This window comes from Excalfactoria chinensis, chromosome Z (genome assembly GCF_039878825.1).
Source record: "Excalfactoria chinensis isolate bCotChi1 chromosome Z, bCotChi1.hap2, whole genome shotgun sequence".
Classification (NCBI taxonomy): domain Eukaryota; kingdom Metazoa; phylum Chordata; class Aves; order Galliformes; family Phasianidae; genus Excalfactoria; species Excalfactoria chinensis.
Genome location: NC_092857.1, coordinates 24,337,647 through 24,354,110, shown reverse-complemented (window position 1 = coordinate 24,354,110; position 16,464 = coordinate 24,337,647). Strand labels below are relative to the sequence as shown.

The 16,464-nt window shown below is 39.4% G+C and overlaps 1 protein-coding gene across 1 annotated transcript in view; it reads left to right on the top strand.

The window, feature by feature from the left end:
- Positions 1 to 16,464, top strand: part of MAP1B (microtubule associated protein 1B) — a 64,438-nt gene that overhangs the window by 34,189 nt on the left and 13,785 nt on the right. The window contains exons 3-4 of the mRNA XM_072359795.1: positions 10,997 to 11,079; positions 14,737 to 14,877. Coding sequence (XP_072215896.1) covers positions 10,997 to 11,079; positions 14,737 to 14,877 — 224 coding nt within the window. The remainder of the gene's footprint in view (positions 1 to 10,996; positions 11,080 to 14,736; positions 14,878 to 16,464) is intronic.

The following is a 16,464-nucleotide window of genomic DNA, read 5'->3' as shown; positions in this document are numbered from 1 at the left end:
TCTCCCACTTGTCAGAGCAAGGTCTCCATCTTGGTGCAAAGCAATTGCCTTCCACTTTCAAACCAGAACAGCTTATGCTACTAGAATATGATGGTGAATTCAAACTCAGAAACTGATTAATACCACTGTTTATCTCCATGGTGGTCTGATTATTTGTCTATTTTGATTTTCTTTCTGTCTTTCGTTCCCTCTTTTTGTTCTTACTGACTACATGCAAAGCAAAATAAAAGCTTTGGGCAAGTTCTCCCATGGAGCTGGGAAGCTGGATGATTGCCGAGGGAAAAGCTTAAACTCAGTTCTCATTAAGGGCTTAGAAGCAGGGCAACTTGTTAGGTTATACAGAGTTTGCAGAGGCTCAGGGATATTCCACAGCTGGTAAATTACTAGATTGTAATAATGTATGTTTGAAAGACTTAGAAATTTCCATAGCTCATAAAAGTAAAATCAAGCATTCAAAAATGCAATTTTTCTTCTGTAACACAGCTATTATAATTCTGCAGTTTGTTCTGGAAACAGCAATCAATCTATAAGGTTACGTGTGAAAGAGGAACTTGACCAGAACACAGTGTCCTTTCAAATAGCATCATTAGGTGAATTACGTTTAGGGCATTATTTTGGCAAACAACCTAGAATTATTATTTTACTTAGTAAATATTACTGCAAAAGTGACAAGAGTAGGTTGCAAGCTGGCATTTGTTTCCCAAGAAAATGTATTGATTGGCAAGCTCAAGGTTGATTCAACCACAAATAATTTTATATATGGGAAATTAAGTGTCTGGTCTGGAGTGCCAGGCTTGTTTCAGCAGCCCTTAGTGCTTACAGACTGATCTGTCATTCATAATTCATGGAATGCCACACCAATGAAATTCTCCTCTTAACTGAAATGGGAGGAAGGATAGAAATTATATGCAGACTAAGAAACTTTAATTCTGTAATAAATACACATCAAAGAAAACCTCCTTGAGGGAAGGAATGGATTCCCCACATGCCAAACCCCTATACATTGTCTTAAGAACATTCTGACTTTTAACAGAGACAGCTGATAAACTAAGTTGCATTTGCAGTAACAAAGGACCAGAAATATCCCCTAGAGGATTTTAACTGCAGTGATGTGTTTGGTTTCAGCTGCCATAGTGATTAAAGCCCATTAGGACATCATTTTTATATGCATCGTTTTGCTGCACATATTGCACGTATGAGCTTTTCCCTAACACTTTGTGTTCCATTTTCCACGTGGAATTGAGAGTTGTGAAGAAGTTCAAGCAAGCTTCTGCACATAGTGTTGCACAGAAGAGGAAGAAACTCTTGAAAATTTTCCCTTCTCTAGTAGTCAGGATGATGTGGGCAAAAAAGGCATGGCCCAGCGCTGCAGGGCAGGGAAGTAACATTGAAAGAATGTTAAAATGAAGCATGAGCAAATGGTGTTATTAGAAGGGAAGTAGAGTACATTTACAGGTTTTTATTTTTTTTTTTAATACAAGGATCTTGGCTACTTGCTTAAATTCCATTAAGGAGAAACATAATGCTGACGTATCCTGTCTTGTTTTCAGCAGAATGCATTTGTAATTAGAGAAATGCTTCCAGTCCTCATTGAGCTCATTGGCAATTTTCCTATTGATTTCATTTGGATTTGTGTTAGACACCATGTTGTTTAATAAAAGATTGGCACAATTGTGCTTTATTTTAAGAAGTTGTTAAAAGTAATCTGATGAGGGTTTTGTGTGTGTGTGTGTGTGTGTGTGTGTGAGTGTTTTTCTCCCCCCCAGTAGTTGCAATCATTTTCCATTTGATGCACAGATTTGCTTAGCATTCTTAACAGCCTAGCAAGTGGTTTTGTTTGTAATGCTGTGCATATACTGGGTGCTCATTATAGCAAAAGAACACATATGGTTCTAACTGTTCCCATGAATTATGATATATGGTGCTGCTTGGTGAACTCTGGAGTGTGAGGTAATGAGACACAGAGGTATTGAGAAAGTCATACTTTTTTTCCAAATAAGATTTTCTTTGGCTGTTTGACGATTACTCCAACCTAGGATGTGAAGGAGAGATTCTTTTTCTGCATATCTCAGCAAAGTTGAAAAACACATTGTTGCAACTATTGCAGAAACAATTACACTGGGAAATCAACTCCTCTGCTCATGGTTATTTTAGTTTTTGGGTCCAGTGTATTTTCTGGTGGTAGAAGAAGAAATGTTCTTCACTGTAGACAGAAAAGATTGTTTCTGGAATAGATCTGATGTACAGTTCTCTTTTCTTTTCCCTGGTTAGTAGTGCTCCCAAAAGCAGGCTTGAATGCAGACTTTTCATGACCTTCAGGATGATGAGTCAGCTCTCTGCACCACTGCAGTCTCCAGTCAGCGTGTGTTGGCTGCCAATTTCTATGCAGTACCAGAGTAATGTGCTGCGCAGCTGAAAACTAAAGCTCCGGATCTGCTCATCAGTTCTGCAGCATATCTTAGAACCGCCCTTGCCATTTTCTGTGCATTTAAAATTTAAGGGCAGAAGAGAGATTAGTATGGGTCAGTGAAAAGATTGCTGCCTACAATGTTATACAGGGTTGACCATAGCATGCATGTCATTAACTTTCTAACCAGCTGTTGACAGCTTTTTAAGATTATTACTTGAAACGGAAATATGTAACTCAAGACCACTGCTTACATTTTGCCTGCCTGCTTGTATCAAGTTTATGAGGTACAAATTCTAAGAGAGGAAAAGATTAAATTCATATGGTTTGGCTAGATGGTCCCTGCCAAATCCCTCACTAACTTCAGGGGATGCTGTTTTCTCTTTTCTTCTGCCATTTGTAGCTAGAGTTCCAATGTCTGGAGTGATAAAGCTATTATTTGTTAAATAATATCTTAATAGACAGGGACATGGTTTACAGAAGAATTTCATCTGTGGAAAGTAGTTACTGGTGACTTTAGGAGATCTTCTAAAAAATAATCCATTATGCATAGCTTTCTAAGTGTTCCGGATTTTGTAAAGCACAATATACTGATGTACCCAGCAGAACCAAAAGGATTGTGTAGCCAATTGTGGCTTCTAAAGATTCAGATTTCTGTTTCTGTATGACCCCGAAAATTGTTTCTTTATCTCTATTTTATGGAGTTAAAGTGCTTTCATACCTACCAGATGTGTTCAAAAGATAATTTCTAATCTATGAAGCCAATATATGGAAATATTCCTAAATAAGATTAAAATATGCATTTCAGGAAGCCACTGTGAATCACAGATACTTTGTGTTTTATTTATATGAAGCATCAGTAAGTGCTGCTTATTGCTTTGAAAATGAAATGACACATGATTTATATAAAAAGGCATAAGGGCAAAGCAATATAAGACAGAAAGCTGCCTATGTATATTTCTATGTTGATGAGTGCCTGTCTTCCAGTTGTTGCTAAAACCTCTCATGAGTTTGCAAGTGCAATCTTTGGGGAAGATGATGACTTCAAGCGAATGCCATTTGCTCTCAAAAACTTCAGATGGAACGACACAGCATGGCATGAGGTGCCTTCTCAAAGCACACTGAGTACAGCCACCCTATTGAGCAAGGCAATTCACATGGTCAGAGACATTTCATGGCCTTCTGGTAAATAACCATTCGTAGAGTCATAGAATCCTGAAGATTGGAAAGGACCAATAAGATCATTAAATTCAACTGTCAACCCATCCTCACCATGATCATTAACCATGTCCCTCATTACCACATCCTTACAGTTCTTGAACACCTCCAGGGACTGGGCTGTATGTTTTCAGGCTTAACACAATGTGTAATAGCCAGACTAAGGTTCACAATTGTCCTCACACCTTCCTTTGTTCTGTAGCCATGCCCTTTCAGTAGTGCCTGGTTGCTCTTCCCTTTCTTATTGCCCAGATACAAAATTGCACTGCTCTTTAAACACCATTTTGTTCCTGCAATTGTAGGGTGTCATTTCTTGCAGTAGAGTCACAAAGCTGTGCTCACCTGTGTAAGAGGCCATGCTTTTTACACTATTGCCACCTGACTACAAAGTGTAATTCCATAGCCCTGCCAGCTTGAATTAATGACCTTTGCTTGCAGTCCTCTCACTGAATTTATTTGCTGAATGTGTCCAAATAGTGTTGGACAGGGCTTCTGGGATGTGAGCTTTATCCATCTACTGGACTGTAAATGGTTCAGATCCACAAAAAAACAAAAGTGCCGAAGTTCAGGAACAGCCATTTTTGCCTATAGCAACAGCTGAGCATCAAAAAAGAAAGGAAAAACTGCTGCCGGAAGCCTGGTATCCCTGCAACAATTGGTTGGGATACAACATAGTTCCTCTGGAAGTATGAAATCTTAGTCACTGGCAATATTCTGTTATCCTAGAGTGGATAAGGAATGTTTGGTCTTGTAATGAAAGGACTCCAGTGATTGAGGGCAGACACTCACTCAAAGAACATCTTTGCAACTACTTCTTAAAATATTTCAGTATTCTTTAAGTGTTGGTTAGAATTGGCAAGGATAAGCTGCTTTCTTCACAAAATGGCTTGTCTTTTTCCCTGTTGCTAGCAAATTTTAGTGCTGGAAGGTGAATTCATTGAACAGATTGGTGCTGCTGATGATTGACTACTGGTTATATTCTTCCTTAAGCGAAGTCAAAAGTGAAGCCGTTTCTCAGGAACATTGGGCTCCACTACTGTTGTAAGTGCAGTATATAAACAGGAGGTGTATTCTTATTCTCTTTGGCTCTGATTTTATTGAGCTGTCTTTGATTCTAGTTTCACTCATAGCCTCAGTGAAATGAGTAATGAAAACCATAAGTGACTTAGTTATGTTTCTGTGATGTGTCCTCTTTTTGTCCAGTAAACTTATTTATGTAGGCATTAAAAATGTAATACATAAGCTTTTACTTGTGCTCTAGGCTGATTTGCTTCAGCTTGTCTCAGAGTACTTATTGTAATGTCTCCTTGTTCAGAAGAGATTTTTAGTACATTAATAGTCATCATTAGAGCCCTGAAATTATAAATCATGAAGAGTTACATGAAAAATCCAGTTTCTGAAGGTGACTGATGAAAGCTGAGAGTAGCAGTTTGCTCCTGACAGTACCAGATGGGAGTGAAAGGCCAGCAGTTTGCTTCTCCTTGATTAATGACTGTATTTTAACAGCAAATTAGATGTCTCATGAAGTTGGGATAGGGTGCAGGAAATCAATATGTGATGTGTAGAGTTGATACAATTAGTCTGCTGATCAATGAGGTGCGTGAAGATGTGACTTAATGCACTGAATTCACTCCAGGAGACTTCAGTGGGAGCTGTGGAGTTCCCTGTGCTCTGTGATGTGGGGAAATGCTTACAGCAGCTCCAAGAATGTCTCAGCTCATAAGTCTAGAATTATCAGAGACTGAAGTTTGAGGCAAAAGATATGAACCTGGCCATGAATGTTCATGCAGAGGGGTTGGTTTTCTTTCCTTGACTGCTGCTGACAGTCTTGGGCAAGGGTTGGTGGGCTGGCTTCATGTACTGGGAACTGTTTGCCTTCTGTCTAGCCTTCTATGTACAGGACAGTATTATTACCTAGATGGATGAAGACTCATCCAAGAACTAGGATGAAATTATATCTAACTAGTCTTATTTCGTCACAAAGGAGTGATCTTAAATATCCTAAAAACAATATGCTGCAGGATACTGCCTCTCAGGACTTAATAATTGTTGCAAGTTAGAGCTGAGTAGGAAAAGCATTTTGCTATCACCAAGTTGGCACTGAACCATATGAAACCTGAATATGAATTCCATTTATATTCAGAAGGAGAAGGTAAAGCAGGGATTCACACTTCTTGCAGAGTCACCGCGGTGTTCAGAGTCCAGCAGATCAGCAAGAACCTAACTGCAGAGATTACACGCAATTCTCTATTAAAAAGTACATCATATTACATTTCAATCTGAACCTAACATAACCAAACAGGTTTTAATAATTACAAGGAAAACAGTAACACTTTACAGTCAGTGTCATTCTTATAAATATTCGTCACTGTCAGACGGCTCAGCAATGTTAGCAGAACTGACTTTTTGTTCACAGCTGTCGCACCTGTTCAGCGTCCTAGCCAGAATGCATTTTATTTTCATGCAGAAATGTATAAAGTACTCTGATAGTCCTACAAATCAATGAGTTCTTGCTGGTAAAAATGATTGCCCCTTCTTTGCACTCACTTGGATGTAAGAAGTCATTGCGTTACATCGAGCCCATTGCCATTGGGCAATGAAGCTATCATCTTGACGTAAATGGAGTTATGTCTATTCTGGCTCACCCCATCCTGTCAGGTAGTTGTAAGACTGACTGATTAGCCTTTCCACCCCCCGCATTACCTGCAGGGCTCTTAGAATGTGCCTGGAAGGGACTTTCTGAAGTTCTGCTCCCGTAGTCCAGTGCCTCAACTTCATGTAACCATTTATCTATCAAGTCTATGAATCCTATCCTTGCAGATAGAGAAGTCCAAATTTTTACATGAGAATTTGTTTTGGCAGCTCCGCAAAACCCTCTGTTTAATACTGTCAGTTTACCTGTTTGAGTAGTTTGCAGTTCAGGTCAGCAATTAAGTACTCTGGTGACCCCATCTCAACTGAGAAGGTGGATGGAATGCTGCATATCACTTATGCAGGATTTTTTTCAGATAACTGCTAATCTGTTGCAAAGGAGCTTCTACTTTTTTCCTTGGTCTGGAATTCTTGCAACATTGTGCTTTCAGGTTGACAGCCAGAAGGTTTAGGGGCTGGTCACAATTACAGTGCTGTTCGTTAATTTATGCTTGTTGATCTCTGTATTGAAAGCAAGAAAAATGGATGTATTCAGTTAGTATAAGAAATAGCAGCCACTCGATAACCAGTCACTTGGAAGTCAGAATACGCTGCTGATAACACAAAACAACCATGCTGACCACAAGGTTATCATGACCTTTTTGAAATCCCACTGGAAAATAAAGTGAAACAACTAGCAGTTTGAAGTTACTGAAAAGGTAAGGGCTATTGCACTATTGTTTGCTAGGCAAAAAGCTCAAAAGTAATTTATTACTTTAAATGGATCACATACAAAGGATATGATAACCTCTCAGTACCCTTCGTAAATCTGAACAGAGGTGGTTGAGATGACTCTTTAACATCAGTTACTGCTTTACAGAAAAGTGACTGGCATACCCTGATACTCTTATCAGAATCTTAGCGGCTCAAATACTGTGCACTGACATCTTGTTGTATGCCTCAGGCTATTTGTTACTTCAGTTTTTACATGTTTTACACTTCTTTTTTTTCTTCTATGAAAATAAATATAAAAAAGTGTCTGACTTGCCCATGCTTTGACCTTAGTGCTTCAGACAAGCCTGCCTTGAAGCTTAAAACATTCACATGTATAAAATCCTTACCTAGTTATATTTTTCAGTCATTCAGTTCTTGCTTAACATGGACATAAGGCCATTGGTACTAAAGCTTTTAAGAAGCGACTGTGTCTCTAATAACAATAAACAGGATCTTGTCCTGAATAGGAACTGAAATATACCAACCTTTTCTGCCATCAGTACCCAGAAATGTTGAGGAAAAACGTTATACATTGCTGCTACTCAAATGCAGTATTGCCTGGTTGGGAAAATGTCTTTTTCTCAGAATTTTTCTGTTAAGATGTCTTCTCAGGAACGCTAGAAATTAATGTTTCATGGTTCATTTCAAAGGATTTTTCCTCCCCTCAGTGTACGGAAGTTACTCCACAAGAAGCAAGCAGCTAGGGAGTTGTGGGCACTGCTGCTATTTGCAATCACAAAGCACTAAACATTTCCAGCTGCAAAAAGTTCGGTGCCCATTCAAGGCTTGTGAGAAGTTTCACTGGGAATCCTTGCAAGCTGTGCCATCTGCTAATGCCACCAGGGTAGTTAACTGGCATAGTATACTGTTAATGTGAAAGACAAACAACACTTTGAAGTATTTTACAACGAAGTAGAAAAGACATTGAAGTTTGTTGAAGGCTTGCATCTGAATGTTAGTTCAGGCATGAAATGATGATTATCAGCAGAGAGAAGGTGTTCTCCCATTGCACTTTCTCCAAGAATCACCACAGAAAAGATTGTTCTGCTTTCTCTATGGATGAGTTGTTCCAAATTTGATATGATTTGATAGCCATGGTGGGAGTGAGGGAATGCTTGCATCCATCCTCATTATTGAAAAGGGCTGATGGGAACTATTCTGTTGAGTAGCATGTTGCCTGAAGTATGCTGGGCTGGTGTTGCACAGTCAAAGCCAGTGAGAAGAGTACCAGTAGAGGTCCTTGCTTCAAAGGGTCTCAAAAGCTGCACTTACTTGCTTTCCCTTACCATTCACTGATAAGTTGTGTTTGCACAAAATTAACTGTGATGTAGTCCCTATTAAAAGCGGGTCCCACGATCATGCTGCTTGATTAGCCTGAAAAGACCAAGTTAGAAGCCTATTGAGTCACTTCCCTAGAGGCAATACTGATCTCGATAAGCTACTATAGATATCATCAATATTTGGTCAAGTAGTGACCTGTGAGATCCTATGGCCACAGGAACTGGGATGATTCTGGGGTGAAGTAATGGTTATGTGCTGTTTGCTTCTCTGCTCTATTGGACTGATTCTGAATCAAACAGGTTCCGTGACTCTATTCGTATCTATTTGTAATGTGAATCTTAAATTACTAAAATGGATGATGAACGGATACTGAAATTTCTTCCAAACGGAATATTTATTTCCTGAATCATTAAGCAGGATTTTGTCTTGCCTTCCAAAAACTAAAGGTAGATAAAATCTGGCTACCGAGCCACTACTGTGCAATCTAGAAACTTCTTCCCTTCTTCTCTATCATGTCACAAAACCATTCCAACAGAAAGGTAGAGGTAAGCTGTAAAAATCAGGCAGGGTTAATTTAGAGCACATCCCCAATTCTCCCACTCCATCTATAATTTAGTAACTTGCAGTAAGTAACCACCCTTAGTGATGGTCAGCAAACATTGTAGCTCCTCAGGTCAGTTCTATCCCATCTATAGATGTGGTTTGGAGCCTTGTCAGTGAAGCCCCAAGTCAGTATGTCGAGTGGGGGGGCCACTATCTTTGTTAAACTTTGCATGTGGCTGAGTGCATTTCTTTTCCAGCTAGGTTTAATGTGTTAACATCTAATCTTGTATGAGGCTTAGTTTGGCCTGAAGCAAAGTGTGTGTTCTGTGTCATCAGCTATAACATGAGAAATTTCTGTGGCAGCTAGAGGGTGACAGTTTCTTTTGTTTCCTTCCCAACACTAAGGACTAGATTCAGTAAACTCTGTTTAAATCTCTCCATTTGACAGAAGCCTGTATAATAACTAAAATATCTGATCATAGGGCATGTTCTGAAGGAGTCTGTGGTAACAGAGCCATCTGGATGCTTTACTGAATGTAACCTTACGTATGCATTCCTGTTAGGCAAGGAAGCAGACCTATTAAAATAACTGAATTACAAAGGCTAATGCCAGAACTGGATGCTGCAGAGGGAGACCTGTCCCCCTCCCCTTCTATAATATGCAGTCTGTCTCCTTCTTTCAAAAAAGTACATGAAAAGCCACAGGTCGTAAGAAAAATAGGTTTCTTTAAATGGATTTGATTTTTATCCACAAGTCCCTGGGTGCTGTCAAGCACAAGAAAATAAGCAGTCACCCCATTTTAATTGAGAGCATTCTTTTTTGTGTGTGTGTGTTTTGTTTTTTTTCTCCTCCTTCTCTTTCGATCATTGGATTGCAAGCTGTTACGCTTATAAATGCAGAGCTTCACCAGAGCAACAGCAGAAGATGCAGTGAATAGAGACCTTGGTGAGCTCAGAGTGAGGAGGAGGGTGCAGGACAAGCAGAGGCAGGGACAGGGCTGTGTGGGAAAGGCTGGCGGCCCACCCTCTCAGACTGCCTTGATGCTGCTCTTGTGTTTTCAGGAATGTGGAGCTCTTTTCACTATCACTGTTCTTGCACTTGTTATTTTAAGTCTCTTTACAGGGGAGTTTTTTTAAGTTGGCAAATAGGTGACTTGTTCTGTTCCCCCCCTACTTCCCTCTAAGCACAATTAATTATTTTAATTAATTAATATTATACCGTGTGGTTTGCTTGGAAGGGAAAGCTATTCTGGTTTTGAACTAATTACCAGTCTGAGTTTCTGAATGAGAAAACAGCTGCTAATTAATCTCACTGCAGTTCTCACAGAGCGAGATGCCGATAAGGGTTTGCCAATTACCATAAGAAAAAAAAATAAATAAAAAAAAATGTCAAGAGTCCTGTTGTGTTTTTTTGGCATCCACTCACAGTCAGATGAATATCACTATTAAATACACAGACAAACTAACTACTAAGTATGAACGCCAGCAGGCTGTGCGGTGCACCAAAACTGCCCAGACGTTATTCATTCAGGAGCTAGCTGTTATTATGCACGTCTCTTCACCCTTGTTGCCTAACATTGCTCGTTACAGTTTTTGCAAGCAGGGAGATGAAGCACTACGGCAGGGCAGCATGGCAAGTGTCAGACCATCCTGTCAGGGATTTTTCTCGGTGTCCCAGTGTTAGAGAACATTTGGGAAAAGGCTGATGGGATTTTTGTCAGGCTGGGTTCCAGTTGTAATGAACCTGGTTAGTTTGGTGCAGCTGGGGGGGCTGGGATCTGCTCAATGTGTTGCTGGCAGAGTGGAGTTATATCCTTGAAAACACATGCCCAGGTGCTCTGCTGGTAATAGTTACCCCACTCCCTGATCACAGCAGCTCAGTGGCACCAGGGTGAATAACAGTGTAAAGGCACAGCACCCACTATTGCCAGTGTGTTTCCATCACCTTCAGTTTCTGGAAATTTTGGTCCATGAAACCACATGCCATTGATGTTTCTGAAAACATGAGCCTGTTCAGTGTCTGTGGGGAACCAGGGAGCTGTCACAAGGAAGCCTGTAGCTTACTGATGGAAAAAACTGGTTTGAACCTTGGTGCATGGCTTGCTTAATTTAGTTCTTTTTTATTATTTCTTGTGATTGCAGGTCAGAAAATTCTTCACCACAGAAGTGATGTCTTAGAAACTGTAGTCCTGATCAATCCCTCGGATGAAGCAGTTAGCACCGAGGTAAGTCACTCAGAAATATTTCACTAGTTAGGTCATAAAAGCTCTGTTAGGTTGGCAGGGTGAGAGCAGGTCCTAGGTGTAGATGAAAACACATTAGGAGTAAATACCATCAACATTATCATGATTTTCTCTCTAGTTTCCTAGACTACTGGTAAAATGTCGGAGGTGTAGGACAGAAGCAGATCTCTGATCCTAGGACTCCTTTCCTCGTAATTCACCAAGTTCCCTTCCTGAGGAAGAAGAGGCACCAGTGATGAAACTACATCTGTTTTTCTTCTATTCTTCTACTGCTGATAGCTCTGGACATCTACTTTACACATTAAAAAAAAAGCAAAAAACCTGACAGGAAACAAGGTGCCCTGAGACAAATGTAATTCTCAGGAGAAATGCAGCGTATGTAGTGTTGACTCTTAATATGATCTATATGATCTGTCCTTCAAAGAGCATGTGATGTGATTTGTGCACTCTTGATAGTGCCAGTTGTTTAAAACTTACTAGAGCTGAAGGACTAAGCAGGGAGTTTGAAGACAAAATGGATAAATTTGTCTAGTGGGACTGAAGGCTGGAAAAACAGGGATAACTGTATTGCTTGCTGGTACTGGGAAACACTGACATGGTATGATTCCTTTGGAGAAATGAAGCAGCTCCACTTACAGTACTTTGTAAAAGAATCTGTTCGTTTGTTTGTTTGTTTTTATCAACTGGAAGAAACACACTGAAGCAAATGAAATTTTTAAGTTTTAAAAGTTTTTAAAAGTAATTAATCCACCTTAGTTAAATGGCAGCTGAATTGACTTAAAGATTATATGTGACTTAAAGATTATATGTGAAAATATCTTACATTGCACTAGAGGAAAGGCAGCTCTTTTAAGATTGTCTTTAATACATTCAGGCTTTCAGAGTAAAAAGCTTTAAAGTGTGTGCAGAAGCAGCTGCCAACAGCAGGGAAATGCTGTTTCTGTCACTGTTTCTTGTCTTCTTTTGTTGGGTGACCACAAGGAAGAACATGATCTGAGGCCACTTAATGACTTCTGAACCCTGGCTTTACTCCTTTGGCTCAGGAATATATTTGGCTGGGTTACCATTAATTTCCCCCCACTAGACTGTGGGAGGCAATCTTTGCTTTGCTTTCATCGTGCCAAGCTGGTCACAGCCAGAAGTTAGAGGCTGAGATTTATCTTGGCTGGCTAAACAAGACTCTCACTGGAAAAAAGCCAGAAGAGACGATAAGAAAGAGTTAGGAGAATTACAATGAAGACTGAAAGAGACACCCTTTGCCCATTGTGGCAAATAGAAACCTGAGTTTCGTGTATCAAAAGTTTTCCAGCTTGCAGTTCAGGAGACAGTGATATACCACAGAGGTCTGACGTCATCAGAAGAAGAAACTGAATCTGGAGGTTTGGGAAAAACAAAGATGAAAGATGTTAGAACAAACTTCTACTAATTAGGCTGGTGACAGGCGTACTGGTGGTAGTTTGAGCAGGGCTCTGCCCGCAGCTCTTACTGAGTTCTGTCAGCTGGCTCACAAAAGGCAGAAGCCCAAAAGGAGAGAATTGCCCTAAGAAAACAAATTTCTCAAAACTCTATTAAGAATTCCTTCATTTCTTTAAAACCCCGTTCCATTACCATCATACTCCCACAACTCTACCATAAATAATCTGCTTTTGGCTGAGGCTGTGTTTTGCCATTCACTTTCTTTTAACAATCTGGGACTTCAACCAAGGGTAAAGTTGAAAGGAATCATCAACTTTGCGATACTTTCATTTTTTATTATTTTTTTTGGAAGGGCTTGAAATCAGCAGATAAAATTCTGGTAGTCCCTCAGAATGCCCCGATTACAGCCAGATACAGAATTAATACGTCTCTGGAAGTTCTTTTGTGTGTATAATATGTTATGCTCTGCAATCTGCAAGCATTTATTTACCTTTTTTTTTTTTTTTCTTGCCACAATTTTTTATCTCTGCACAACCAATTTATTCTGCAGAACCATCAATTAGTTAAATAGGTTGAAGGGGAATTATGTGACAGTCATGTATGACTGGTTCACAAGTCAGGAAATAATTTTGCTGTTAGAAAACCGGTGAGTTTATACATAAGCTGGCAAACTGCCTGGAGCTGCTGCCAGCAATGAGAGAAAAGACAGCAGAGGAAAACAGTTCTTTTATAGTTTTAATACAACTATAACAGATAGGGTTTCAGGACACACATCATACACCACACTGCACTCATCTACATTATTTTCTGAAATAGAAATAGATAGACTTGATCCAGATGGACACTGTTGAATTTGTAATCATCTAGTGCAATTACTGATCAACCAGCATTAGTCCTGTGTTTGATTAAAGAAACTTTCTGCTGCTTAAAGTCAGGGCAATGAAGACTGTGTCTTCCTTCAGACACAAGCTCTTCAGTGTCTCTTTTCTACTTGTACTGAAAACATGAGCTGTTCGGCAGAGATTCCTGGCTCAGCCTCCCTAGCTTGAGAGATTATTCAGAACAACTGATTGCTTAACAGTCAATATATGAATTTGAAAGAATGGCTTGGTAGGAGTGCTGAGGTGATTATGTCATCTCCATGGAGATGAAGTTTGGATGCAGTATCTACATGTGTAGTTGTTTCAGATGGACTCTTCTCATTGAGTTTAATATCTCAATAGCTTATTCCGAAATCCGTACTCTGTTTTAAATTAATTCTCCTTGAACAGAGAAATTACCAAACTTGAAATTCAGGCCTTACTTTATTTTGAATTATTCAGTGATGGGCAAAACTTCTGATATATTTGCAAACAGTTTGCTCAACAGTATAGGATCTTACAGAGGTGTTATTTATTTTCATTTTTCAATTTGAGTTTAGCCAATAGAACTACCGTGAGCGTATGGATTATTCTTAGCGTGCAGTTAAGTAAGCAGAAACAGAAGTTACTATTGGCTGTACTGAGAGTCAAGCAAAGTAATAAGAATCTACTCTGAAGAAATTAGGAGTTATTTCAAAATGGAGAGGAAGGCTACTTCTCAATAGTAAGTTTCTTTGAGCCATCAAGCATTCACATCATTTACTAAGCGTGTATTAAGTAAGATCTTTGGCTAACACACTACAGAAAGACCTTAGTTATTGGTATGAAAGTATGTGAATAGTGAACATGACTGTCTGAATGCCTGATGTTGAAGTTTATGATTTTGTTGAAGTAAAATTATTATTTGTATCTGTTACTTTTCAGTGATATTTTTACACATGAAGGACAAGAAATGCTGCTTACAGGGTTAAAAAGAATGGCCTTCCAAAACATAGTGTAGTTGTCCCTCATCAGCACACGGGAGACAGTTACTAAAGGCTATCCCAATACTGTGCTATTAAAATTTACCAAGAGTTATACAAAGAATGTTAATTGAAAATATTACTTATCATTTGGATTTTATTCTATTCTGCTCCCTGCTTTTTTTTTCTCGTGCTTTTAGTTTGATTCTGCCTAATCACTTACTATGCCTCCTTTTGCTCCCTTCTCATTGTCTTTTATTAGCAGACCTGTAACAATAATGTTTCAGCAGTCCTGGAATACTGCTGTGAAACATGTGAAATTAAGTGAGGTAAACTGAACTTTCTCAGATGAATGTACATGGTAACTCCCATGGTTGATTTGTTTCTCCCCTTCACTCTAGGTGCGTTTGATGATCACAGATGCTGCAAGACACAAGCTCCTTGTGCTAACTGGACAGTGTTTTGAAAACACAGGAGAACTCATCCTTCAGTCAGGATCCTTCTCCTTCCAGAACTTCATTGAGATCTTCACAGATCAAGAGGTACGCTTAGAAAAGTGTCTTCCATTCATGGTCATCTGATGGCACAGGTTTCAAGAACATCAAAAATGGCATTATGTTTTAAGTTAGAGTTAGTGTTGACAGTCTCATGGTGATGTTTTTTATTCTTCATGATGGGCTTTTTTCCAGAATATCTGTTTCATTTAGTTTAATTTGTATGTGAGTTGTTTAACTGAAGAATTGCATTGTAACTTGGAGAAATAAGTTCTAACTTTGAGAAACAGAAAGCCAACTAACCTTTCACAATAAAAAGAAATAGAGTTGTTCCTGAAATGTACAGGTGATTTATCTAAGCTGCAAACACAAAGATGTAAAATTGAATTTGACAGAGGCTCTTGGCTGTTGGCAGCTGAGCCATAGGTGACATTAAGTAAAACAGAGGCAGTCTGTACAGCTATAGTATTTTGCACACCTATCTGCTTGGCTTCTTTACTGTAGTGTTTAAAATTTGGCTGGTGAAAACTGTAAATGTTGCCATTTTTATGAACCAAAAATATAAAGTATACCAATGCTTAATGCTGTTTGTTTCATGGCTTGTTAGTTAGCTGTCCTGCTTAATGTGCTGTGTCTGAAAGCTCCCATGGGGCAGGAACCTACAGTAAACAAGCTGTCACACTTAATTTGGCTGTTGTGCAAGTCATATATTTAAATAAACTATATGGCTGCATCCATAGGATTTTTGTTTCCAAAATTAATTAGGAGAATTTCAGTGGAGTAAGTTTTGAAAGTTCAGCACTGAAAAAGTGAAGTTTGCACGAGTGTGACTTTATTGTATTCATCTGATGTTCACAAAACAAAGCTGTTCAGAATATGGTTGTAAAGCTTGTTGAAGAACTGGATTCCTGCTCTTTGAAATGCATTTGATCCCTAAAAGTCACTGTTAGTTTGCATTTACTTTTTTTGAATAGTAAGCGTAAACTCCATGCACTTCTGTCTAAGAAGGAACATGTGGGACTAAATATAAAACTAGGGGCAAATCATAGAATTCTAGTATGGCTTGGATTGGAAGGGACTATAAAGATCATCTGGTTTCAGCCCTCCTGCACCATTTACTATATCAGGCTGCCCAGGAGCTCATCCAACCTGGCCTTGAACACCTTCAGGGCTGGGATATCCACAGCTTCTCTTGGCAACCTGTTCCTGTGCCTCGCCACCCACTAGTGAAAACTTACTCCCCCAGAATCTAATCAAAATTCCCCCTCTTTTAGTTTAAAAAGCCATTCCCCCTTGTTTTATCACTATGAGAACATATAGAAGACATTCTCCCTTCTGCTTATAAGCTCTCCTCAAGACAATGAGGTCTCCTTGGAGTCTTCTCTTCTTCAAGCTAAACAAACCCAGCTTCAAGCTGACCAGCACCACTGGTGACCGGCCTCCACCTGAACATAGAGCAATTGACAGTAACCCTCTAGCTATGACTATCCAAACAGTTTCTCATCCACCAAATAGTCCACACTGCTAACCCATCTCTCTCAATTTAGATGTGAGGACATGGTATCAAAGAAAGGCCCTGCAGAAGTCCAGATATATGACACCAGTTGCCTTTCCTGTGTCCAGTGATTACATCAG